At 37.1% G+C, this 27,566-nt stretch overlaps 1 protein-coding gene across 1 annotated transcript; it reads right to left on the bottom strand.

Moving 5' to 3' along the window:
• Positions 1-7,632: 7,632 nt before the first annotated feature.
• On the bottom strand, positions 7,633-8,571 carry LOC118618368 (olfactory receptor 4S2-like). Its single transcript, XM_036244614.1, has one exon. It carries the CDS (start codon positions 8,569-8,571, stop codon positions 7,633-7,635), a length of 939 nt encoding a protein of 312 aa, XP_036100507.1.
• Positions 8,572-27,566: the final 18,995 nt, after the last annotated feature.

The following is a 27,566-nucleotide window of genomic DNA, read 5'->3' as shown; positions in this document are numbered from 1 at the left end:
TTCCTAGTTGGCCTTCCGTTTATTTAATCAGGACAAAGTGATAGGAGCAGGTTATTACAACCAGTGAGGTATTGTTTCAATGAAAAAGAAAAAAGGTTTTGTAAACTACAAAAGGAAAATGTTTATAAATCTATTCAAGTGAAGGTTTATTGAAAACCTTTCCCCAGAAAAGGTACTTTAGCCTTTCAAACCTGCTGATCATGGGAAGACGGTGAAGGCAGTAGAGCTTTGGCCCTCCTGAGCTGGGGGAAAGAGCAAAGGAAACACTGAGAAACTGGGAGGGAGGGAGTGTAAAGGTAAGTGCAACAGGAAGGTACTAAATTAATATGTGAACTTTATTTTTAGAGAGTGTTCTACCTCAGTAAGATCCATACTACAGCAAGTCATTCAAAAAATACTTTGCTAACAGTATATAAGGAATCATGGAAACTAAGTTATTAATTGAAAGCTTTTGTTTTACACTGACAACTTTATAAATGTTGCATATATGCACTCACATAGTATATTCTCAAATTTCTCCAAAATGCTCACATAGATTGAATTTTAAGAAGTGTAGTGTACTTATGTGACTTATACTCCAGATTGAGAGGTGGCTACAAAGAGCACTGAGCAAGAATTGAGAGACTTGGATTCTCATCATAGCTCAGCCACCAAAGTCTGTGTCATGTTGGGAAGGTCATTCAGCCCCCCTCTACAGCAGTTTCTTCTTAATAACATAGAAGATTTTTCTAGAATTGTAAGGATTATTCTGGCTCTATAATACTAGGGTTCTATAAAAACAAAAGTATATTGAGAGTAGAGGTCCCAGAAATGCAAATTAAAAATAATATAGGTGACGATGTGGAAAGACAGTGATATAATCACCATTGTGGATCTACACAACACATAAAAAAAAGATAACTTCAATTGATTTTTTTCTTTTCTTAATATTTCAAGCTCACATGTCTTACCTTGTAAGATAGTGAAGAGGTAGTGTACAAAAATATCCTCACCCTATAAATGGGTATATGTAGACCAGAAACTTTGAGTCTCATAAATAAACCAATAGCAGAAAATACCGAGATGTAAGTCATTATCTTGATTTGCTATATACTTCCATGTCTATAGTAAACTAAGCAAGAGGAATGCATTAGGATCAGAGAAGGGCTGACTTCAATAAGAGAGTTTTTAGGATCATTTGCTGGTTGAGCATTTCTCTTATAATAGACTTAGATATGAAGTATGAGTGCTAACACAGCTGACCACTTACTAGCTGTCTGATCTTGGGCAATTCACTTTTCTCTGCTTAATGTGCCCCATCAATGCAATAGAGATCATAATATTACCTACCTCATAGGTATTATTGTAAAGATTAATGAGTTAATGCATGTAAAGCTCAGAAACATATCTAATATATAGCTTATACTTACTTAAATTGTTGTTGTTGTTGTTGTTGATGATGTTATATTTCTTTGCAAAGTAGCAAATTTAAGAAAAACTATTATCCTAATAATTTCCAAAATATTTCCCTTTAATGTCTGTTTATACTTCTTTATCCCCACTCTATCCCCAAATACTACCCTTGGATCTGGATGAGTAAGAACAAGTCTAAAAACTAGCTTAGAGAAAAGGGCAAGAATATCTGACTTCTAAACAGTACTACCTCCTCTCGCTTTCTCTAGACTACAATCCGATGTGACAATTGATAAATCACTATTATTATGTCCTCCAGATATTCTCAGGACTTTTTTCCAAAATGCCTAAAATTTTGTATGAATAATTTCTAATGAACACCACAGAAATTTGGGCTCCCATAGTAGTACTTTGTTCATATCTCCAATAAAATCTTTACTAATTGCATTGTAACTTTTCAGTTTATATTTTGGCCAAAATATAATAGAAACTCTAAGCTCCTTGAGGTCATGAAGAATGTTTCATTTATATGTCTATCTAGTGCCTAAGATTGCTCCTGGCACACTATGGTCCTTAATGTGTGTTTATTGAATGAATGAATTAATTAATTAATGATAAAATGGAGTTTCAAGTGAATAAATACATTAATAACTTCATAGGAAAAATTGCCAAATCTTCCCAAATCTAATTGTTTTATAATTAATTTAGTGTTTTCTGATGCTACTTTGTGATTCCTAATTTTGTTTCCTAGAATTCTCTTTTAAAATACCTATTCTACCTCTATTCATTTCAAACCGGAGTCTCTTTGCTTTTAAGTTCCTTTTTTTTTCTTATTCACTTCCAAATGCATTGCTACTACCAACTCCAATCCCTTCCAAATGAAACATCTTAATGCCTGTCTCCCTCACCTTCTTTACAGTGGGCAATCCTGAAGAACCATCATAAGTTAAGTTTCTCCCGACTTCCTTTCAGGAGTGACAGGATTGAAAACTTTGGGAAGTGGTTTTAATGCTTTGGCACTCTGAAGACCTATAATCAATCAGAACAACCTTCTCTGTTTATTTACTCTGTAGGTATGAGAAGACCAAAGTGTCTTCTCAATGCCCTTTTCAGCCATGGGTTTAAATGGTTTAGTTGTGGGGATCAAGCAAAAAATAAAGAGAAATAGTTTGTTGATAAACTCCACTGTTGAGATCTGCTACATACAATCACTATGTTTTTCTAACACCTTTCCTTATCGAAGGCTTTCAGCTTCTTACCACTATTCGCTGAGTATTTTACATAGTTATTCCTATCATTATATTCATCCTATTGTCTCAAAAATAGAGTGGTTGATGTAAATATTATTACACCATTCTTCAACCTACCAATTACTGGTGTCAGTCTTGGTGTAGTCAGGGAAAATAGACGTGGTAGAAGGTGCCTTTTCTTCATCCACACAGAAAGCTTTGTCTTTTATATTTTGGTATATATCAGTTTCTTCCCTGATGAAACAATGAGCTAACAAGCACCATGGATTATGACTAAGAAAATCATTTCTCAGGAGGCTAGGTCCAGCCAGCTAGGAATCAAAACCCTGAGGGAATAATTTAAAAGTTGATATGTGCTTCATCCAAGAAGCATAGAAACACAACATTCAAATAACCCAGGACAAGTGAAGAAAATGGCTAACTTCCTCGGATTAGGAGAGGAAAATATTTGGATGTGTACTATGCCCTCTGCAGGATGATGTGCACTTCCAATTCTCCTGTCTCGAAGGACTGTATTGCTTAGAGATGTTAGATCCTTAGGAAAATAGAAATCTCTACAAATCTAATATTAATATTACATAAATTGCATGAATAGTTTACAGTTTTTAATAAAGACCTTAAGTAATAACTCCTTTCTTTTATTCAATATCTTTTACATGTGCTTAATCATTATCTGCTACATATCAGACACTACTAAGCACAGGTATACAATGAACAAGAGAAAAATAGTCCTTATTTCCCTAAATCAACCTATAATTGACCCTCCCACCTGTGAATCTGCAAATACTTCTCTGTATCTCTCATCTAGAAATATTCTATGATAAATAACATTGGGTTCTATCTCAATTTTCTACCAGTCTAATCTCCATCTCAAAACTTTCAGAAATATTCCCTCCTAAAATTATCTTCAAATTTTACTCTCAATGACCATACTTGATGTTTATGAAGTGAGGATGAGAATTACCTTGTAATTTTTAAAAATTGCATTCTCAGTGATCCACTGAAGTCTATTAGGTATTCTCCCATAAACTGTTGATACCTTGTGTTTAAGTTGGAGACGAAAAGACCTAGAGAGGGCTTAAATGTAATTTGTTTTGCATGGCTTAGCAGGGAAAATTTGAACAAACATGTGTTTTTATAGAGTTTGGTTAAACAAAAATATTTTCAAAAAGTTTAACTTATATTCAGTTTTAAATGTTTTGAAAAACTTCAATTCAGGTTCCATATTTTATTAAAGGCACATAAAGATACACAAACAATAAAAGTGTCTAGTTATCTATAAATATACCAGATTATCACAAAAATAGTAGAAAAATCTGTTCTTTCCAATTGCTTTTTTATTTAGAAGGCTTCCTAATTCCATTTCCTTGAACATAGTTGGAACATAGTTTTTCTTATTTGGAAACTAGGGATGTTAAAAGCATATTGAGTTCTTATGAAACAAAATTGAGGAAACATATGTTACATGCCTAGGACAGAGTCTGGAGCATATTAGAGCCAAAAATTATAATTGTGATAATAAAAAAAAATAAAAGTGTTATTAAGATTAATAAATAATGTGTTCCAAGTTCTAGTGAGAATAAACACTAATTAATAAGAAAACAATGCTGAATTATTTTAAAAATAAACATCTAACTAGATGCCCTAGAACTGCTTCATGAAACAGATACCAATTAAAGAATTCATGGCAGTTGCCCTCGGTCAGAGAATCTGAGTAATCAACTTGTTGTCCTTCCCAATGTTCTCTGAAACCTTCTGATGAGGGTCCCAGAAAGAGGCAGCCATCTCATTTGTGATCTCCAAAGGTAGATTGTGAAAGACTTTTCTCTAATAGCATTTCATTTCTTTTTGTTGTTGTTGTTTTTGTTTTGTTTATATCCTCACCCGACGACATTTTTGCATTTATCTTCAGATAGAGTGAGAGGGAGAGAGGGAGGAAGAGAGAGAGAGAGAAACATTGATGTGAGAGAGACACATTGAGTGGTTGCCAGTGAGTGGGCCGGGGACAAACTGCAACCTAGGTATGTGCACTTTGTGGGAACCGAACCCAGGCCTCTCTGGTCCGCGGGCCGATGCTCTAACCGCTGAGCCAAATTGGCCAGGGCAGCATTTAATTTCAAAATGCAAAAATGTCAACACTGTCTGTGAAGAATATGCCTGTGAGAGCACCTGGGAGTGAGGGGTGAAAAGAGAGAATGGGAACTTGAGCCACTCATTTTTCTTGATCTGTCTGTTACTAGCATGAACCCCATCATCTCCCTTACCTGGTGTCCTGGCATCCCAAACATGTCAGAGATTCTGGGAGAGAAATCTCTTTCTCCTGAGTATTCCGCTGGGTTGATACTTTAGAGTTAGCCTTCCCTACTCTACCAAATCAGTAACCATGCTTTTGTCTTCTCTTTTCCAAACATTTGTTGGAATCTTTTGTCTGCATCTAACCTCTGTTTGTTTCCTTTGTTCTTCTGAGTCCAAATTTTCCCCCTTTTGTTGTTGTTATCATTATTACTATTATCATTATTATTTTATTTAGCACTTAAGAATAAAAACAACTAAGGTATTGGGGACTAGTAAAGGGGAAAAGGGGTTAAATATATGGTGACAGAAGGAGATCTGACTTTGGGTGGTGGGCATAACCCTGGCCAGTTTGGCTCAGCAGTTGAGCTTTGGCCTGTGAACCAGAGAGTCCCAGGTTTGGTTCCTGCCAGGGGCACATACCACAAAAAAATAAAATAAAATAAAATAAAATAAAATGCAATATACAGATAATGTATCTTAGAATTGTATGCTTGAAACCTATAATTTTATTAATAAATTTCATCCCAATAAGTTTAATTTAAAAAAGGAAAACTAATGTAGCCTCTCATTTTAAATATAATTACAGTGCATTTATTTTTTTTAATTAGGCGTTTACAAAGAGGACAAAATGTTCTCTTTTTTTGTAGAGGAAAGGCAATATGAAAAGTAACTATAGGGAAATGCAACAAAACAGTGATCATGTGTGGAAGGGTTGAAGGTGCAGATCATTCATTTTAAAGAGTTTTCAAAAGTCTCACTCACCAGCTACTATTAATATCATATTGTCCAACCCATAGCTGCAATGGAGTGACTAGTAAATGCAATGTTTTAGTGGGGTCACCATAAAAAATGTCAAGTCTCTGTTACTAAGGAAAAAAAGGAACAATGGGTATTGTAACAACCAGCAGACTCCGTCACAAGTATTTATACTATGCACCCAGCTCTGTGCCATATATGGGGAATAAAAAAGAAGATACATTATTTATATTCTCAATATATAAACATGAGATAAAAATCTATTTAAAAAACAGCCCTGGCCGGTTTGGCTCAGCGGTTAGAGCATCGGCCTGCAGTCCAGAGAGACCCGGGTTCGGTTCCCGCTAAGGGCATGTACCTCGGTTGCAGTTTGTCCCCGGCCCTGGTCGGTCGTGCAGGTGGCAGCCACTCGATGTGTTCCTTTCACATCGATGTTTCTCTCTCTCTCTCTGTTCCTCTCTCTCCCTCCCACTCTACCTGAACAAAAAAATGGGAAAATGTCCTCGGGTGAGGATAAAAAAAAAAAAAATCTATTTAAAAAACAAAACAAAAAATAAGTGTGTGATACCATTTTATAAAATACATACAGGAATGCTTGAGGCATACAGAAAATATACATTAGATGAAAATAATCAGGGCAAAATTCTTGAAAGATATGTCATGACATAATACCTAAAAATTTCCTTAGGACAAAAATCTCTTTCCTGAAGATCTGAGAATCTCCAGCTGCTTTCCAACTTCACTAAGAACACAAGAAAGCCCTGGCCAGTTTGGCTCAGCGGTTAGAGCGTCGGCCTGGGGTCTGGAGAGACCCGGGTTCGGTTCCCGCTAAGGGCACGTACCTCGGTTGCAGTTTGTCCCCGGCCCTGGTTGGTCGTGCGGGTGGCAGCCACTCAATGTGTTCCTTTCACATCGATGTTTCTCTCTCTGTCTGTTCCTCTCTCTCCCTCCCACTCTACCTGAACAAAAAATGGAAAAATGTCCTCGGGTGAGGATAAAAAAAAAAGAACAACAAGAAAAACAATTGAGTTTAATCCATTTTGTCCTTTAATTTTTATGTTGTATGTAATTAATCTATTCTAATAAAAATGATTTGTAAATATTTTTTTAAAAAAACAATTTTAACTAAAAAGTTATAATAAAAAATCTATATCCCTGACAGTCATTTCAGTAGTTCAGATGTCAATTGTTTTTAGTTGCTCTAATTAGTCTATTCCATGTATTGAAAAAAATAAAAGTAAGACTACTTTTAGTAAAAATAATGTGATACTGGGATGACAGAGAGTATTTGAATTCTCTTATAGGATCTTTCCAAACAAAATTGCTCAAGACCAAAATATGTAACATGTTTCTTTCTCCATCTTCCACCCCATACAGAAACCATTCATTGTGCAGTTTTGTCAGTTATATTCATTTCTTCTTTGTATGCAGTGTGTATTTCTATGTCTGCATTTTCTGCATTTGTTTTATTATATTATAATTATCTCTTTATGAATTTGTTTCCCCTTCAAGATTATGCAGCATTTGTGAGGAAAGAGTAGGAGAGAGAGAGAGGAGAGAGGGGGCGGGAGAGACAAATTGGACTTCTGTTTTTAGGAGAAATGATCTGATTCCTCAGAGATATATTTCTCTTGTAAACCCATTCTAAATCATTAAATGATAGCTTAAGAGAGCTTGATTCGAACTGAAGGGACTAATGAGAGACTGAGTAGGAGTGTTTATTCTCCTGCTCTAGAAATAAGAGAGGATAAACCCTACCAGTATGCAAAGATTTCCGTTTAGCTCACCCAAGGGCAAAGGAGTGGAATAACCTCAAAGTATTCCCTGTTAAATTAAAGTATGAGATCATTGAATTTTAGAGATTATTTCTTAAAATTATTCACCAGCGAGGGGCGATTGAAGGTACCAGGCAGTTGTCTGATTTTGCGGTTCTGACTATCTATCCATGCTGCTTTTCCCTGGAGGAGACCTTGTGACTCCACAGTCGTTTCATGGCGTTCTTTACATCCTCATTCCTCAGAGTATAGATGAGTGGGTTTAGCATCGGGGTGATGGTGGTATAAAACACAGACACAACCTTATCCAGTGGGAAAGTAGTGGATGTACGGAGATAAATGAAGATACAAGGGACAAAGAAGAAAGTTACTACAGTAAAATGAGCCCCACAGGTAGAGAGAGCCTTGCGCCGGCTCTCTGCACACTGCTTCCGAAGACTAACTAGAATGACTGTGTAAGAGGCCAGAAGAATGAGGAAACACCCCAGGGAAATGAGACCACTGTTGGCAACCACCAACATATTTACCAGGGTTGTGTCAGCACAGGCAAGTTTCAGGAGTGGGTGGACATCACAAAAGTAGTGGTCAATGACCTGAGCATTGCAGAAGGGCAGCTGAAAGGTTAGGAGGGTCTGAACAATGGAATGACCCAGGGCCCCTAACCAAGACAGTGATGCCAAGACAAGACAAGCATTGGCACTCATGATAGTAGTGTAATGGAGAGGTTGGCAGATAGCAGCATAACGGTCAAAAGCCATGACGGTCAAAACAAAAATCTCAGCACAACCAAAAAAGTGAAAGGTAAACATCTGAGTTGCACAGCCCCAGTAGGAAATAGTCTTTTTTTCAGAAACAAAGTCTGCAATCATCTTGGGTGCTGTGGCAGAGGAATAGGCAATGTCCACAAAAGACAGGTTACTGAGGAAGAAATACATGGGTGTGTGGAGCCAAGAAACAGAGAAGACAGTAAGCAAAATGAGTAGATTTCCCACCATAATCATGATGTAGATGAGGAGGAATAAGGCAAAGAACATCAGCTGCATTCCAGGGTCTTGGGAAAGTCCTAGAAATATAAACTCAGTGACATTGTTGGCTACTTCCATGGGGACCCAGATAGGACTGGTGGAGTGGCTCTGGTTCTCTACAAAAAATAAATCAAAATAAATGTTTATAACCATTGTAAGTGTGGTAAAGCATAACAGGAACAGTCTTGTAAAAATATTTAAGTGATGCTAAATATAGTAGTAAAAATTTGTCCTATTTTTTGGATATAGTTAATAGATATTTTTCTCATTCGTTTTCTTACAACATTATTGACTTATATTTGATTTTCTGTTACATTCAGATTTAAAGTTCTTTCCTCCCAAACAAGAATCTACAGAATATGATTTTTTTTCCTATTAGATCTAACCACTGTTGTTTTTTTTAAAATCATCTCACCTTCCTTCCCTCCCTTTCTCTCATATCAGAAATTATCTTTGAGGTGAAAAACTTTAAATGTTAAATGGGTAAATTAATTTTTGAAGCTGTAGATAAAAGCAAGAAGTCACAATCTTAGATCTGATGTATAAAATTTGTAGCTAAATCTTTTTGATATAATATATACAGGTCAACTTTAAGAGAAAAATATTCTGCTTAATCAAGTGAGAAATACTCTACCTCCAGTTTCTAAATTAGGTTGAAAATTTCAATACAATTAAAAATTTAGTCATTTTTAGTGACTGAGAACAACATACACAATGGCCTCCAGCTTATCAACAACCTATGTTTATTAATCAACATTGGAGCAGCTTGAGCCCTAAGCCTTGACCTACATGTAAAAAGCCAAGTTTGCTTGCTAGTAAGAAATACATGAGGAGTTTCCCTGGCTGGCTTGGCTCAACGATTAGAGCATCAGCCTCATGGACCAAGGAGTAATGGGTTTGAATCCAGTCAAGGGTATGTAAGTACCTCAAGAGCATGTACAAATCATCAAACAACAAGTGTTAGCGAGGGTGTGGAGAAAAGGGGACTCTAGTCCACTGCTGGTGGGAAAGCAGACTGGTGCAGTCACTATGGAAAACAATATGGTGTTACCTCAAAAAATTCAAAATGGAACTGCCATTTGACCCAGTGATTCCTCTTCTAGGAATATACCCTAAGAAGCTTGAAACACCAATCAGAAAGAATATATGTACCCCCATGTTTGTAGCAGCACTATTTACAATAGGTAAGATCTGGAAACAGCCCAAGTGTCCATCAGTAGATGAATGGATAAAAAAGCAGTGGTACATATACACAATGGAGTACTAGGCAGCTGTAAGAAAGAAAGATCTCTTATCCTTTGAGATGATATGGAGGGACCTGGAAAGTATTATCCTAAGCGAAACAAGCCAAGCAGAGAAAGACAAATATCATATGATCTCCCTTATTTGTGGAATATAACTAACATAACAGTCTGAGGAATGGGGTAGTCCCAGAGACGTGGAAGTGGGGTACAGACTGACAATCCCCTGAAGAAGCGGTGGGGGGGAGGGATAAACCACAGAACTTATATGCATGTATGTATGAACAGTGGACATGGACAACAAAGGTGGGGATGGGGATGGGGAATCACTGGGTGAAAAAGAGGAAACATCTGTAACAAAATAAATTAATTAATTAAAATTTTAAATAAAGTTAAAAAGTTTAAAAATTATTGAAGTCCCTATCATCCTCAATCCCTTGGCCTTGAAAAAAAAACAAACAGATAATTCTTCATCTTTGCAATTATAGGTAAGAATTAGAAATAAAAATTTTACACAGATGATGTTATAATTGGTATGTACAAAATAAGTGTCTGATACTGTTTTATAAACTATATGTAAGAATGCCTAAGGCATACAGAGAAAACTATTGCATAAAAACAATCAGATTATGAGACAAGATCTAAAAAAGTTCCTCAAAATAAAAATAACTTTTCTGAGTCATGAAAATTGCTACCTATTCTTCATCTTTACTAGAAACATCTTGTTTCTGCATGGATAGTGAAAACAGCACTGCCCAGATGCTGAGTGAATTAAGTTGGAGCATCCTCACCAACTGGTACATGTGGCTAAATCTATTTATTTTTTTGGAATCTCATTTTTCTCATCTATAGAGTGGATGATAAGGTTATTTACCTCACAAAGCTGTTACAAAAATAAAATGAGATAATCAGGATAACATCTTGTATTTATTAAGTATTTTGCTTTATAATTTGAATCTATAAAGTGGGATCTTTCTAGTAAGTAGAATTTATAATTTGATCTAGTAAGCTATTATATAAAAGTTTTATAGCCCACATACATAAAATATTAAAATTTATACATAATTTGCCCTGGCCAGTTTGGTTCAATAGTTAGAGCGTCGGCCCATGGACCAGAGAGACCCGGATTCGGTTCCTGCTAAAGGCATGTACCTCGGTTGCAGTTTGTCCCAGGCACTGGTTGGGGTCATGTGGGTGGCAACCACTCGATGTGTCTCTCTCATGTCAATGTTTTCCTCTCTCTCTCTTCCTGCCTCTCTCCCTCCAGCTCTATCTGAAGATAAATGAAAAAAAAAATGTCCTCAGGTGAGGATAAAATTTATACATAATTTTATTACCGAGATAATGAACTATGTATCTGTTTATTTTCACTGCAGAGATACTATTTAATAGTTAATATTTATTATGCACTTTACTATATGTGGGTTGTATGTTAAATTATTAACATTTTACCTCATCTAGTCTCACAGCAGCATTGTAATTCTTATCTCTTTTACAGAGCACCAAAGTTTGAAGAGGTTTGGAAAATTAACAAATGTAGCATAGACAGTGAAGGGTCTGGTATTTGAATTGCTGTATTCTGATTCCAGAACCCATAAAATATACACCCCCTTAAATAAAAGAAAAATAGATAGACTGATAAATAGATATATAATAGATGATAGGTAGGTAAACAGACATATGGATAGATATATATGTGATAGAGAAACTCACGAAAAAAAATTACATTTTAAAAAATCAGTGCTTTCTTATGGTGTGAAGTCCTTTGATTGAAAGATATGCTCCATGTCCTTACATTACTGAATATTCTACAACATTATAACAGTAAAGCCAACATATGTTCAGTTATCACCAACTGGTAAAATCATAAGGGTTGTAAAAATATTTAATAATATAAAACACTTATATTGTACTTACTGTGGGCCAGGTATTGTTCTGAGTGGTGATAACTTATTTAATTCTCATAACAATCTTGCAAGGTAGCCTGTGATCATTTTGAGATGAAGAATCAATCTAAAGCACAGAGAGAATAATTTGCCCAAGGTCATAGAGCTGGTAACTGTAGAGTTGGTATTTGAACTTAAGCAATGGGACTTCAATATTTATTTTCTTAATGAATATGCATACTTCTGAATCTGATGGCATCAAAGTCATCATATCTTTGGTTAATCATGAAGAGTTTGGGTTATTTTTTTTTATTATTGATTTTAGAGAGAGAGGAAGTGAGAGGGAGAGATAGAAACATCGATGAGAGAGAACATCAATTGGCCGCCTCCTGCATGCCCCCCATTGGGGATTGGGCCCACAGCATGGGCATGTGTCCTGATCAGGAATTGAACTGGTGACCTCTTGGTGCATGGGTCAACGTTCAACCACTGAGCCACATCGACCGGACGAGTTTGGGTTATTTTTTTAACTACATCCAGTATTTAGAGACAAAGACTACAGTTGCAACTAGAAAGATCATCACATCATTTGTGCTCAAGTTTTCTCAAATTAAACTTACCATAAGAATGTGGGGTACAGACTGACAATCCAGAAGAGGGGATTGTGGGAGAGAGATAAACCACAGAACTTATACACATGTGTGCATGAACAATGGACATGGACAACAAAGCTGGGGACAGGGTGGGGAGGGAGAAGGAGGGGGAATCAGTGGGGGGAAAAGGAGAAGCATCTGTAACAAAAATTAATTAATTAATTTAAAAAAAGAATGCAATAACAAGTGATATGATATTAATGGTTAATCTAGACATTATTTCATTTGACATGTGTTGACAATCAAATAGAGGAGGTTCACATGTAAACACAATCACAGTTCTCTGAGATAAAAGTAAAACAAAAAAGCCCATAAGAGTCAGGGACACCTGTTCAGAGAAGGTCATCATTAAGTGGCATTTTGAAAGATGAGTTAGTTAACTTGAAGAAGGCTGTAGGATGTGGGCAAAGAAGAGTGGTCAGGGCAGGAAGAACATTCCAGGACTAGAGAATATGATATATGAAGATAAAGGATACAAATTATTATGGCACCCTCTCTAGGGAATACTAATAAATTTGATATGACACAGCACAGAATTCATAAAGGGATGTGTCAAGAAATGAGACTAAAAAAGAAGTTGCTGAGGTCATGAAGACTCTTGTTTGATAAGTTGAGGAGTTGGAATTTATCTTGAATGATTTGAGGGATCATAGAGAAAGATCTCTCCCATGGCAGGGGGACACCAGCCATCGAGGTGCTGGAGAGTGCTTGTTAGAAAAAGAAGAAACCTGAGCCCTGGCCGGTTTGGCTCAGCGGTTAGAGCGTCGGCCTGCGGTCCTGAGAGACCCGGGTTTGGTTCCCGCTAAGGGCATGTACCTCGGTTGCAGTTTGTCTCCGGCCCTAGTGGGTAGTGCGGGTGGCAGCCACTCGATGTGTCCCTTTCACATCGATGTTTCTCTCCCTCTCTCTCTCTCTCTCTCTCTCTCTCTCTCTCTCTGTTCCTCTCTCTCCCTCCCACTCTACCTGAATTAAAAATGGAAAAATGTCCTCAAGTGAGGATTAAAAGAAGAAGAAGAAGCCTGAGACCCAGTTTGCCTAGGTTCACATTCTAGCTCTATTACTTGCTAACAATATGACTTTAGGAAAATGACCTAACTTTGGCCTCAGTTTTTTCAAGTGTAAAATGGAAATAAGAACATCACATACCACATAATTTTTTAGATTAAATGTATGTTACACATAAAGCACTTATGGACATGTTCACTGTTAAGTACATATATCATTATAATTTCCCATCTTAGTGACTAGAGAATATGGCAACTGGAAGGAGGGAGAGCAGCCTGCATAGGAGTCATCTTAAGATACTAAACTCCTTACCCTGTTCATCTCCTAATTTCCATTCTATGTATTTCTATGCTTGTCAAGATCATAGAAAATTAATCTGCTGCTGACACCCACCCTCTCAAATATATTCTTTGACTGGAGTAGTAATAGCATAGTTCACATCCTTGCATGGTTTTGTTTAACAAGGACAGCCAAAGATGCCTGGGCAGCTGCTCTATTTTTCCTGAATGGTGATGACCTCAACTTTATCTGGGATCCCCTTCAGAAGCCCATAAAATCAGTCCAAGTATAAGACCCAAGATTTTTTTACTATCTTAATTGAGAGAAAGAGCCCCAGATTTAAAGATAGAGTAAGTAGGCTTGACTCACAGCTCTGCCTCTTACAGGCTGTGTGATTTTTTAAAATTTATCTTTATTGTTAAAAGTATTACAGATGTCCCCCATTTTTCCACCATTGCTCCCCGCCTACTGCCCCCTTCCCGGCCTTCGTTGTACTATTGTCCAAGTCAATGGGTTATGAAACAGGCTGTGTGATCTTAACACAATTTCCCTCAATTCTATTAACTTGAGTCCTCTCCTGTTAGACAATAATGACACAAAAATAGACATAAAAGCAATAAGTGCAAATCTAAATCACGATCATTTTAGTGGTGGAATTTCAAAGGCATTAGAATCAGACATCTGAACTCTAGATCAGAGCCTCCATGGGGCTGATTATTTCCACTGTTCCTCTAAGGTTCTTATTTGATCCCTCTAGGATGATGGCAAAGAATATATACTACCTGTAATACTTACAATAGCATCTATGCTGTGAAAGAAAGAAGGTTGCTTTTTTCTTTTAACCACCATGAGTCCACCTAAATTATTTTAAATAGAACAAATTGCAAGACTGCAGTTCCTTGAAATTTCTGTGAAAGAGGCTGAGTCCTAATTTCTCCTATGAGCAGTTTACAAAGAGCAGAGAGCAGACATTCTGGGCCTTTCCAGACAGCAACCTTCACAGCAAGCTCTTTGTGCAATAATGTCTGAGCAAGTAAAGTCTTGAGACACCTGCAAGTAAGTTAATGTAACATCATATATATATATAATTTCTACATTTCATATAGCACCAATATTTTTTTATCCTTTCACTTAATAAATATTTATTGCACACATTCTCTGTTGTCTGGTACTGTGCTGTGAATGTAAAAGGATGAATAAAATTTTATCCCTGACAAAGCCATTCATTTTAGAGTAATATTTTAAATAACCTCCTCAAGTCTTCTTAGATTAATGTAAAGTTCTATATTAAGATAGGTAAAAAGGATCTTAGAGAGCACTGAACTTTATTCCACTTATTTAGGTGCAGAGAGGAAACTGGATTATCTAAGTTTCACTGTTAGTGGTACAGCTAGGGCTATATTCCAATTGAAATAATATTGCTACACACTTTAAACTGTGATAAACTACTTTCTGCATTACTTAATAGAATTACTAGAACAGATGTTGTAAAGTGGGTAAATTTTTGAAAATTCCTCTTTATCTTTGAATATAATTTGAATTAATGAAAATTTCCCTTGCCTCTTTCATTGGTTGTTACTTGACGTTCTGGTTAGACAACTTACCCTGGCTGTCTTCCTGAGTATGGTCCCACCATATGGATCTGGACAACCTGAGATATTCTGGGATCAATAAACCTTTCTGCGATAGAAATATGATCTGTATCCAGATATTCAACTAAAAAACTGAACTATGTATAGTGATGCTTCTTTTATGTATGTGCCACATTCCACAAAAGGGATTATACTTACAGCCAAGAAGAGGCCCCGAATCTCTCTCTCAGGATTTTATAGGTTTATTGCTGTACCCTGGCTTCTGATTTTGTTCCTGCTTCCAACAGAGAGAAACCTTAAGCAATCTCTATGCCTCATCACAACCCTGAGGGAATTGTTGGGCCAGTGATTGGGAAGCATCTACAGAGTATTGCTAGGCAGAGAAAGTGCAAGTGTAATTACCACTACATGACTCATTGTAAAGTGTATTAAAGGCTACTTGGTAAGTAACAGTCAATAAATATTGAGGCCATTCCTACAGTTTTGCACAATATACTCAGGGGAGGGTGATTCTCACTATTACTATGTTGAACCACTAACCCAACAACAAAATATTGGTTTATAAAACTATTAAAATAAAATTATTTTTAAATTTGTGAAAGCTCAAGTAGGCAAGCAAAATGTTTAATTTAGTGGCACTGTGAAGACACTGCCTCAATCCTATTATATGAATAAGTTTCTGAGATATTTAGATTAAGGGAGCTGCTGGAGATGAAGATAACACTTCCAAAGTCAAGTATAAAACTTACCAATAAATTACAGCATGAACTTTCAGGTCAAGCCTAAAGTTCCATGTGCTTGAATGGCACAACCATACAATAGGAAAAATACAGTAACACAAATAATATTCACCTTGTTAGTGATTTTTTGAGGCAAAAAAAAATTATGTTGCAGCATAAAGTGCTCTTTGTTGTTGTTGGCAACAGTTTATTATTCTATGAGTCTCTGTGTTATAAATAAAGGGGCTGTTTATGCAAGGAAATGGCTAACTGGCGGTCCTGGTTTCAATGGGTTCTCCACCCAAATTTCTTTCAAAGATCTGTCACATGATTCTCTCTTCCTCTCTCTTCTTTATGTTGTTCTATTTTTTCCTTTCTTCCTATGTTCTTTTTTAATTTCCTTCCTTTCTTTACTTAAAAAAAAAAAATACCACATTTATCCAGACAGAGAAAGATGAATAATGTATGGTATCATTTTATATGTGGAATCTGAAAAGCCAAACTTGTAGTATCAGAGAGTAGAATGTTGGTTACCAGGGGCTAGGGCGCAGGGTAAGTGGGGCAATGTTAAAAGGGTGCTAACTTGCAACTAAAAGATGATTAGGTTCTGGAGATATAATGAACAGCATAGTGATTACAGTCAACAATACTGTATTATATACTTCAATGTTGCTAAGAAAGTAGATCTTAGCCCTGGCCAGTTTGGCTCAGCGGTTAGAGTGTCAGCCTGCGGTCCAGAGAGACCTGGGTTCGGTTCCCGCTAAGGGCATGTACCTTGATTGCAGTTTGTCCCCGGCCCTGGTTGGGTTGTGCGGGTGGCAGTCACTCGATGTGTCCCTTTCATGTTGATGTTTCTTTCTCTCTCTCTACCTCCCACTCTATCTGAACAAAAAATGGAAAAAAATGTCCTCGGGTGAGGATTAAAAAAAAGAAAATAGATCTTAAATGTTCTCACCACAAAAATGAAATGATAATAATGTGACATAATACATGTATTAATTAAAGATAAGGTGTAATTATATTGCAGTATATAAATGTATCAAATCAACATATTGTATACCTTAAACTTATACAATGTTCTATGTGAATTATATCTCAGTTTTTGTTTTTGTTTTTAATTATTGAGCATTTATTCTTGGCTGGGCACTATGCTGGATACTCTAGATACCCAGATCATTGAATAATGGGGCAGCCCAATAAGTGAGAATAAAATTGCCATAAGTATTATAAGTGCTATGCTGACTAAAATTAAGTGTAGTATGCTATGAAAATTCATATAAAGATCAGTTAATAAGACTTTGCAAGGACAGAATCAGAAATTACTTATAAGAAGTTAACACTCTTAATCTGATATTGATGGTGAAAAATGAGTAACTCCAATGGAGGAAGCAACATGCTCAGAGGCGTGAAGGCATGGAGAAACTGAAAACAGTTCAGAGGTTCATATTATGGGACACGGCTGGGACAGTAAGTGGGGCGTAGGATTAAGACTTGGTCTTAGAACAAGCTTAGTCACTAGAGCTGGGCCCAAGGTTTAGAGTGGTATTGTAGCAAAGTCAATAATATGGAGACTCATAGGTATTATCCTAGAGTTTCTTATCTCCAGGCACACCCTATATTCCCAGAGATTTCCATGATAATATGTGTACCAAGTCTGGGATAGGATAGAACTTGCAGATGAGAAGCTACAGGCTTGAGGAAAAAAGAGAAAGAGATAGGTAGGAATAGGAAGTCAAACCTCTATTCACTTAAAAGATAGGAATCAGGCTGCACTGTATTTACATTATATATTTTGCTATTTCCTTTAAGTAAATGAAGCTCATTAGGTACATGTGTTTGTTCATAGAATTATAACAAAAGGCTTCTTAGGAACATAAAGAGTATAAGGGCAATACATCAATAACTACTATGATAATAAAATTAGATGGTTGTGGTAAGCTTATTCAGTAAGGAAAAACTATTGAAATAGAAACAAAATAGGATATTTAGTTGATAATAATGTACTAGTATTGGTTCATTAATTGAGACAAATGTACCAGAGCAATATAAGATGTCAAAATCAGGGGAAATGGAGTGAGGTGTGTAGAAACTGCCTTTATTATCTTCGCAGCTTTTCTGTAAATTTAAAACTATTCTAAATTGTTTTAATTATTTAAATTTTAAAATGATGGTCTTTTTGTTCTCTATTACATTTCATTCTGTTCTAATTTTTATTATTTTCTTTCTTCTGCTGACTTTGGGCTGCTTTTGTTCTTTTTCTAGTTCTTTAAGATATAATGTTGTAGTGTTTACTTGAGGTTTTTCTTATTTCTTGAGATAGGCCTGTAATTAAATAAACTCCCCTTTTATTACTGCTTTAGCTGCATCCCAAAAGTTTTGATATATTGTATTGTCATTTTCTTTGTCTCTATATATTTTTTGATCTCACCTTTTATTTCTAATTTAACCCAGTCATAATTTAGTAGCATGTTGTCTAATCTTCATATATTTCTGAAGTTTTTTTTACCTCCTTTCAGCAGCTGTTTCTAATTTCAAAGCCTTGTGGTCACAGAAAATGCTTGGTATGATTTCAACCTTATTAATTTGTTGAGGCTATTTTTATGTTGCAACAAGGCAAAAAAAAAAAAAAAAGAAATTTATGGGAACTATATCAAACTAAAAAGCTTCTGCACAGCAAAAGAAACCAACAATAAAACAAAAAGGCAACCAATCAACTAGGAGAAGATATTTGCAAACAAAATCTCCAACAAGGGGTTAATATCCAAAATATATAAAGAACTCATACAACTCAACACCAAACAAACAATCCAATTAAAAATGGGCAGAGAACCCAAACAGACACTTCTCCTAAGAAAACATACAAATGGCCAACAGATATATGAAAAGATATCCAATTTCACCAGCTGCTAGGGAAATATAAATCAAAACTACAATGAAGGAGACTTCCGGTCAGGATGGCGGCATAGGTAAATGCAGTATTGCCTCCTTTCACAATCACATCAAAATTAAAACTAAACTACAACACAACCATCATTCAGAACTGCCTGAAATCAAGCTAAATGGAAGTCCTACAACTACAAAAATTAAAGAAGGAGCCACATTGAGACTGGTAGGAGCAAAAGAGGTGTGGACAGGCTGGTCCTACACCCACGTGTGGTGGATAGAAATCAGGAGGGATACCTCAGGTGGGAAGGTCCTCCCTGAGGAGTAAGGGGGTCTCCATCCCACATCAGGCTTCCAGCTCAGGGCTGCAGTGCCAGGAAGAGAAGTCCCCATCATTTCTGGCTGGAAAAACCAGCGGAAACTGAGGCTAAGGGAGGCTGCAGCTGCTGGAGCCCCAGGCAGTCTTCTTAAAGGGCCCGTGCACAGACTTACTTGGACTTGCTCCCTCTAAGCTCAGAGGAGAGGCAGCTTGAGGGGCACCAGAGACATACAGGGAAGAATTGAGCTGTATGGCCTTGGGAGGAGGGCTGGAGAGATGGCTTTCTCCTGGACAGACCTGCTGGCAGAGACTGATGTTCCTTTGGTGAGCCCTTCCATGGGGTGGCAGATGGCATATCTGGGACTCCAGGAACCAGGCTCACACTGTTTGCCCCTCCCTGGTGATTCCCTGAGGCCCCACCCCACTCAGCTTTTGGGCCCACCCAAGCTGTTTTTAAAGGCTTTACCAGGGGATTCACCTGTCTTGGATTCTGCTTCAGTTTCCTAACATCTCTCAAACAGCATCTGGTCTCAGCAACCCCCATATCTCTTGTTAAGTGGCCCCAGGCCTGGCACTAGAAGCAGCCAGCCTTGGTTCACAGCTTGGGCATGTCCTGGGCACATCCAAGCCCAGCACAAGAAGCAACTATCAGCAGATCACTTTGCAGCTTATGCTGGTGGCCCCGGATAGAATACAGGCAGTGGCTGACCTTGCCCCAGAGCCAGCACACCCAGTGGACAGTTTCAGATCACATCAAAATACCACCACCCAACCACCTCCACAAATGACACACTCCAAGAAGTGAACTCAGTGGGTACCAGAGCCCTGCTGAAGTAAGTCTTGCTTTGTATTTTGGGCCCCTACACAACTGACAGTCTAAGGTAGTCAGAGACCAGTGGTCAATGGGCACAGCCAGTTCTTGCAGCTGATCAGCCTGAGTAAATCCCTTCCATTGACATGCCAACAGCAATAAAGACTCGATTACAACAGAAGGGTGTACAGTCCACACTAGGTATGCACCTCATGGGCCCAGCCAGGGTGATCAGGGAAGCTTTGCCACTGGATCCTACAGGACACTTATAATAGGCCATCCTAGGAAACCCAGAAGACATAGCAACTCTACCTAATACATAGAAACAAACACAGAGAGGCAGCCAAAATGAGGAGACAAAGAAACAGGTCCCAAATGAAAGAATAGAACAAAACTCCAGGAAAAGAACTAAACAAAGTGGAGATAAGCAATCAATCGAATGCAAAGTTTACAACACTGATTATAAGATTGCTCAAGGAACTTAGTGAGAAATTCAGGGAATTTAGTGAGACATCCAAGGAACTTAGAGAGGACATCAACAACATAAAAAAGGACCAGTCAGAAATGAAAGATGCACTAACTGAAATAAAGAATAATTTACGGGGAATCAATAGTAGAGTAGGTAAAGCCAAGAAGTAAATCATCGATTTGGAATATAAAGAAGCAAGAAACACCCAATCCAAACAGCAAAAAAAAAAAAAAAAAGATTCCAAAAAAATGAGGATAGTGTAAGGAGCCTCTGGGACAACTTCAAGTTTGCCAACATTCGCATCATAGGGGTGCCAGAAGGAGAAGAGAGTGAGCAAGGAATTGAAAACCTATTTGAATACATAATAATAGAAAACTTCCCTAGCTTGGTGAAGGAAAAAGGCATACAAGTTCAGAAAGAACAGATTCCCAAACAAGATGAACCCAAAGAAGTCCACACCAAGACACATCATCATCAAAATGCCAAAGGTTAAAGACAAAGAGAGAATCTTAAAAGCAGCAAGAGAAAATCAGTTTGTTACCTACAAAGGAGCTCCCATAAGACTGTCAGCTGACTTCTCAAAAAAACTTTGCAGGCCAGAAAGGGTGACAAGAGATATTCAAGGTGATGAAAAGCAACGTCCTACAACTGAGATTACACTATCCTGCAAAGCTATCATTTAGAATCGTTGGTCATATCAAGAGTTTCCCAGACAAGAAAAAGCTAAAGGAATTTATCACCACCAAACCAATATTATATAAAATGTTGAAGGGTTTTCTTGAAAGAGAAGAACAAAAATATGAACAATAAAATAGCAATTAATATATATCTATCAACAATTGAATCTACAAACAAAATGAGCAAGAAGAACAGAAACAGACTCATAAATACAGAGAACTTTTTGTTGCTTGCCAGATGGGCAAGGGCTGGGGGGATGGGTGGAAAAGATGAAGGAATTAAGAAGTACAAATTGGTTGTTAGACTGATGAACCTCAAAGGGAAGCAGGGAGGGAGGGTGGGATGAAATAAACCAAAGAATTTCTATGCATATATGCATAACCAATGGACACTGACAATAGTGTGGGGAAGGCAAGAGGGGGCAGGATTAGGGAGGAGGGAGTCAATCGGGAAAAAAGGAGGGACATCTGTAATACATTTAACAATAAAGATGAGTTTAAAAAAACTACAATGAGATGCCATCTCACACCTTTTAGAATGGCTATTATCAACAAGACAAGTCATAAGAAGTAATGGAGAGGTTTTACTGGTGGAAATGTAAATTGGTACAGCCACTATAGAAAACAGTATGGTGGTTCCTCAAAAAATTAAGAATAAAGTTATTATATGATTCAGCAATCTCTCTATTTGCAAATATATACATACCTCTATGTTTATTGCAGCATTGTTCACAGTGGCCAAGATATAGAAGTGACTGAAGTGTCCTTCGACAGATAACAGGATAAAGAAGTTGTGGTACATATATACAATGGAATACTACTCAGCCATAAGAAAAGATAAAATACTGTCATTTGTGACAACATGGATGGACCTTGAGAATATTATGCTAAGCAAAATAAGTCAGTTAGAAAAAGCTAAAAACCATATGATTTATATTATATGTGAAATATAAAACTGAAATTCATAGACACAGACAACAGTATGGTGGTTACCAGAGGGAAGGGTGTGTGGGGGATAGTAAAGTGTAAAGAGGGCTAAATATATGGTGACAGAAGATGATTTGACTTTGGGTCCTGAGCACACAATACACAAATATATATCATGAGTTACAGAAATGTACACTTGGAACCTATACAATCCTATTAACCAATATTACTGCAATAAATTTTTTAAATTTACACACACATGAATGATAGTGTAAAAGCCTTGAAAGTATGATGTTAACCTCAACATTTTTTAAATGTATTTATTTTTGTTACAGATGTGTCTTCTTTTTCCCCCATTGACACCCTTCTCCCAATTCTGTTCCCCACCCCACTGCTCTGTCCCAAGCATTGTTGTCTATGTTCATTGGTTACACATACATACATATAACTTCTGTTGTTTATCTCTTCCCTCCCCTCGCCACCCCCTCTTCTGAGGATTGTCAATCTGTACCCTACTTCTATGTCTCTGGGTCTATTTTGTTCATCAGTGTGTTTTGTTCATTATATTCCACACATACGTGAAATCATGTGATATGTCTTTCTCTGATTGGCTTGTTTAGCTTAGGGTAATACTCTCCACAAAATTTCAGATATCACACACAGCAGAATTTTCACTGATATAACACCTAAGGCAAGAAAAACAAAGGAAAAAATGAACACATGGGACTATATCAACATTTTTAAATTAAACTTATGAAGTGACATTGGTTAACAGGATCACATCAGTTTCAAGTATATATTTCTATGACATATGATGTGTATATCAAACTAAAAAGCTTCTGCACATCAAAAGAAACCAACAACAAAACAAAAAGCCAACCAACCAAATGAGAGATATTTGCAAACAATGGCTCTGACAAGAGATTGATATTCAAAATATATAAAGAACTCATACAACTAAACACCAAACAAATAATCCAGTTAAAAATGGGTAGAGGACCTGAATACGTACGTCTCTCAAGAAGAGAGAACATTTTTTAAAAAACTTAAAAATGTGATTTTTACATAATTTTGAGGAAGCATATACTATCACATAACATGAAATGTCTTATATTGGGGCTGATTTTAATATTGATGTGGGAGTTAGAAATTTTATTGTCTCATGGCAGGGGTCTAGAGTCAAAATCTCTAGCTCATCTTCTTGTCCTGGGGTTCTCTAAGATCAAACAATTGTGCAGTCTTCTTCCAGCCTCTATTTCCCATTTAATTTACCAGAACAGTTAGTAATAATAGAAACATAAACAGTCAATATTTATTGAGTTCTGACCATATGCAGACATGCTCATTAGAGCTTTACAAGTATTATTTTTGTTTATTTTTACTGAAAATCCTATAAAGCAGATACTATTATCTATTTTACAGTCAAAGGGGTACTGAGAGGTTAAATCGTTTGCCTTCTGGTATTTGGTGGAGTTGGACCATGATGAGGCTATCTGACTCCAGAGTCTACACTTCGGACCTCTCTGCTCTACCTTCCCATCCCCAGTCATCTGGGCTCATGTATTGTCTTAGAGTGCGAATTACCTTCCTCTGGTGAACAGTGAGAGACCTTTTCATTAGATATTTGACTGATCTATTGATTTATGGGGAAACACCCAAATGGTAGAATATCTATTACATTTCCAGGAACATAAAAAACACTCAGTAGATAAGTTAATAAGATAATAAATTAATGATTAAGTAATGAATGAGTAAATGAATAAATATTAAAACATCCAAATACCACTAGGAGTTATCTATTAGAGGAACATCTCCCGAGAAATGTTTTTTCTAAATTAGGGGTAAATGAAAAGGCATGCTGATTTCTCTCCAGTAATACTTCCTAGTTTCTCAGAATTTTAGAGAGAAAAATTTGTCAATGGGAAAAACATCTTCTATAAATCTTCATTAAATGACTCCTTATAAATGACTATATTTAAGGGTACTTGGTAAATAGCTGTTTAATAAATATTTAGGTCATTGTCACACAGTTTTGCACAATTTACTCAAAGTTGGGGCAAGGGAAGAGGGATAGTGATGCTCAGTATTGCTGTATTGGACCACTAACCCAACAACAACAATAACAAATAAAACACTACTTGTCCTCATTATTATTGGCCCTCTTGTTATTATTTCCTTTACTATTTTTTTTTTAAAAATTTTTCTTTATTGATTTTTAGAGAGAGATAGAAACATCAATGAGAGAGAACATTGATTGGCCACCTCCTGCATGCCCCAAACTAGGGATTGGGCACACAACCTGGGCATGTGCCCTGACTGGGAATTGAACCAGTGACCTCTTGGTGCATGGGTTGATGCTCAACCACTGAGCCACACCAGCTGAGCTTGTTTTCTTTACTATTATTGGCTCATTGATAATGTATAGTTTGGATCTAGGCTATAAATGTTCGGTCTTAGTTCCCATCTGTTCTGAAAATATAAAGTCAAAAATCCTCCAATGACTTCATAAATCAGATGTGTCTTTGTCTCCTTTCAGTTATTTTAGTAACCCAAAGGACCACAAGAGCTAGAAAGAAGAGGAAGACCCACCCCAAATATCTGTGGAACTCAAAGCAAGAATACACATGAAACCCAGGTGTGTGTATGTATGTGTGTGTGTGTGTGTGTGTGTGTGTGTGTATCAAAGTAATAAAATTTAAATGTCCAGTCTCTAACAAAACCTGAAAACATACTCAGACAATAATGTTCTCATATTCTTATAATTATTGGAAGTCCAGTTTCAAATTAAAAATTGTAAGTCTCTGAAATATACATCAGGCACGGCAGTGTGGAAAGAGCAAGCTTTGTCTCAGTCCCAGCCCACCTCTTCTCCTGACTCCAAATCCCAACACAGGATGTCTCTCATGTATGAATATGGACTCAAAAAGTGCATTCACATCAGTGTGGCCCACCCTTAGGAGTTCTAGACCCAAGGAAGAGGCTCAAGCAGACCTGGAAATAGTCTCAGAGCATTTGAGCAGGGATCTCAATAGATAATATCAATCATGTACATTTTTAAAAATATAAATATTATCAGATTATTAATAAAGATCATTTTAATATTTTAATTGATTGAGTATTGGAGGATTAAAAATGCAAAAGGGAATATACAAAGTTCTTATTTTTCTTAATATTATGCTACCAATCTAGCTATCAACGGGACATTTAAAATGACTTCCGAAGGCCTTAAACTTGGCTGTGAAAGAGGGACATTAGAAAAGGGGAGAGTGCGGTTGGCTGATACAAAAAGAAAGCCTGTTCCTGCTATGCCTGACTGACTCACAGCATCATTTTAACCTTCCTGTCAACCCGCATGCTGCTTTCATCTGGCAGTCTCCTCCTGTCCGCTCTTCTGGATACTCATCACAGGCGGTGGGTCTCTGAAATGCTGTGGCGCGAACAAGGAGGAGGAGCGTGTGATCCATGCCAGGGACACCACTCTCACCCTCTCATCCTCCTAGGAAATCACCCAACGGTAGCCTTGTTCCTGGTCTATGAAGAGTCCTTCTGTAGCAGTGAATATATACATGCATCATGCATATATACATACATACATAGGGTTTCTTAAACATAAAGTCACTAACTCCCAGCACAAAAATGAAAGTCCATTCTTTATTCCAATATAAAGAAAACTCTTACGTGTTAAAGGGAATTGCAAATTACATAGTTAAATCCTAGTATTAGGTAGAATTTTAGACATTTTTTTTTCCTGAGGTGTGCTTTTCAGCTAACAATCAGAAAAGTCTCTCCATAGCAACTGATTAGAAAATAAAGCAAACAAATATAAAAATATTCCTAACAATCCATCATTATATTATTTCTTGATAAATAAATACCTTCCTATAGCTGTAAAATTGCAAAGAGCCTTATATCAGAAATAAATAACCTTAACTATAACTGTCTAAGGCAGTGGTTCCAACCTTCCTAATGCTGCAACCCTTTAATACAGTGCCTCATGTTGTGGTGACCCCAACCCCCATAAAATTATTTTTGTTGCTACTTCATAACTGTAATTTTGCTACTGTTATGTCTTAGGTGACCCCTGTGAAAGGGTCATTTGACCCCCAAAGGGGTCGCGACCCACAGGTTGAGAACCGCTGGTCTAGGGGAACGTTTTTAGTGAAGTCCTAGTTCTGGAGATCCTATACACATATAGTCGAAATGAAGCAATTAGTCCGTGTACTTGGGATAAATACTCTTTCTAGGGAGAAAAATTATTAGTATAATCTTAATCATATAAAGTTACTAGCTTTCTTGGTTGATTACACTTTTTCTAAGTTACCTTTGGCAAGTCATTTAACAAACCTGAATTCATTTATAAAGGTAAAGTTGAATAATATTATCTATTTTTGCTTTTTGTTGTTGTTTTTTTAATCCTCACCTGAGAATATTTTTATATTTACCTTCAGATAGTGCAGGAGGGAGAGTGGGAGGGAGAGAGAAACACTGATGTGAGAGAGACACATCGATTGGTTGCCACCCACACAACCCCAACCAGGGCCAGGGACAAACTGCAACCGAGGTACATACCCTGGGCCAGAATCAAACCTGGGACTCTGCTTCACAGGCTGTTACTCTACTGCTGCACCGTAACAGCAAGGGCAATATTATCTACTCTTAAAAGCACTTTTGAGACTCAGAAGTAATAATTCTGAGAACTAAGGGCAGGGAGCAGGTGAGGGAATGCTTCAGAACACAGCTTCTTCCTTTCTTCCTTTCTTCCTTTCTTTTTTTCTTCCTCTCTTCCTCTCTTCCTCCCTTCCTCCCTTCCTCCCTTCTCTTTCCTTCTTTTTGTTAGAGTTTGTAGCTCTTAAACATTATATTCAATTGAAGAGCCAACTTATCAACTTTCCTTCACTATAATTCCACTCAAAGAAAACCTTGAGGTGAAATGGGATGCCTCTTCTGGATCTGTCTCTACAGCAGAATGCCAAAAAGCTGCCACCACCCAATACTCCCAGACACCCTTTTCTTCCCCATAAACTTTGTAAGTTGTTCAACTGAATTTCTAAAATCTTTCACAATACAAAACACAATTCCTGAGTAAATATTACTACACAGTGATGTTTTCGGGCTTCATTACAGACAAGACAAAAGGGAGTCACACTGCCTCTGAAAGGACTCTGATATGACGTCAGAAGGAACTTCCTGACACCATGAATTCTTAAACCACGGAGGAGCACGACACAAAAGGAGATGCGATATCTTCTATCATTTGAATAGAGTTTAAAAGTAAAATGAATTAATTAAAAGAAGACTACTAATAGACAAAGGATAGAAGAGTTGATCTTTCAAGGCATCCTCTTGACTCTAGTATTTGATTAGTCACAGTTGTTATTTGTGGGGCAGTAAGCACTCCTGTATTCCCTGCTTAATATTTGAAGCCTGGGACAGTCACCTATACTTCCAACATAACCAAGAGCGATGCAATAATGAAGAGCAATGATTTTTATGCTGGCTTCTCTTTTCTACCAGTCACCAAATTGATTTTCATGCCTGTACTCAGGTACAGAGTGAGTAAGAGTGTCCCAAGAAAGAGGATAGTTTCTAAATCACCTCTTCCTGCTCATCCT

Source organism: Molossus molossus, unplaced genomic scaffold (assembly GCF_014108415.1).
Source record: "Molossus molossus isolate mMolMol1 unplaced genomic scaffold, mMolMol1.p scaffold_m16_p_1, whole genome shotgun sequence".
In the NCBI taxonomy this organism is placed as follows: domain Eukaryota; kingdom Metazoa; phylum Chordata; class Mammalia; order Chiroptera; family Molossidae; genus Molossus; species Molossus molossus.
Note: the sequence above shows the minus strand (reverse complement) of the source record. Positions and strands in the feature narration are given on the sequence as shown.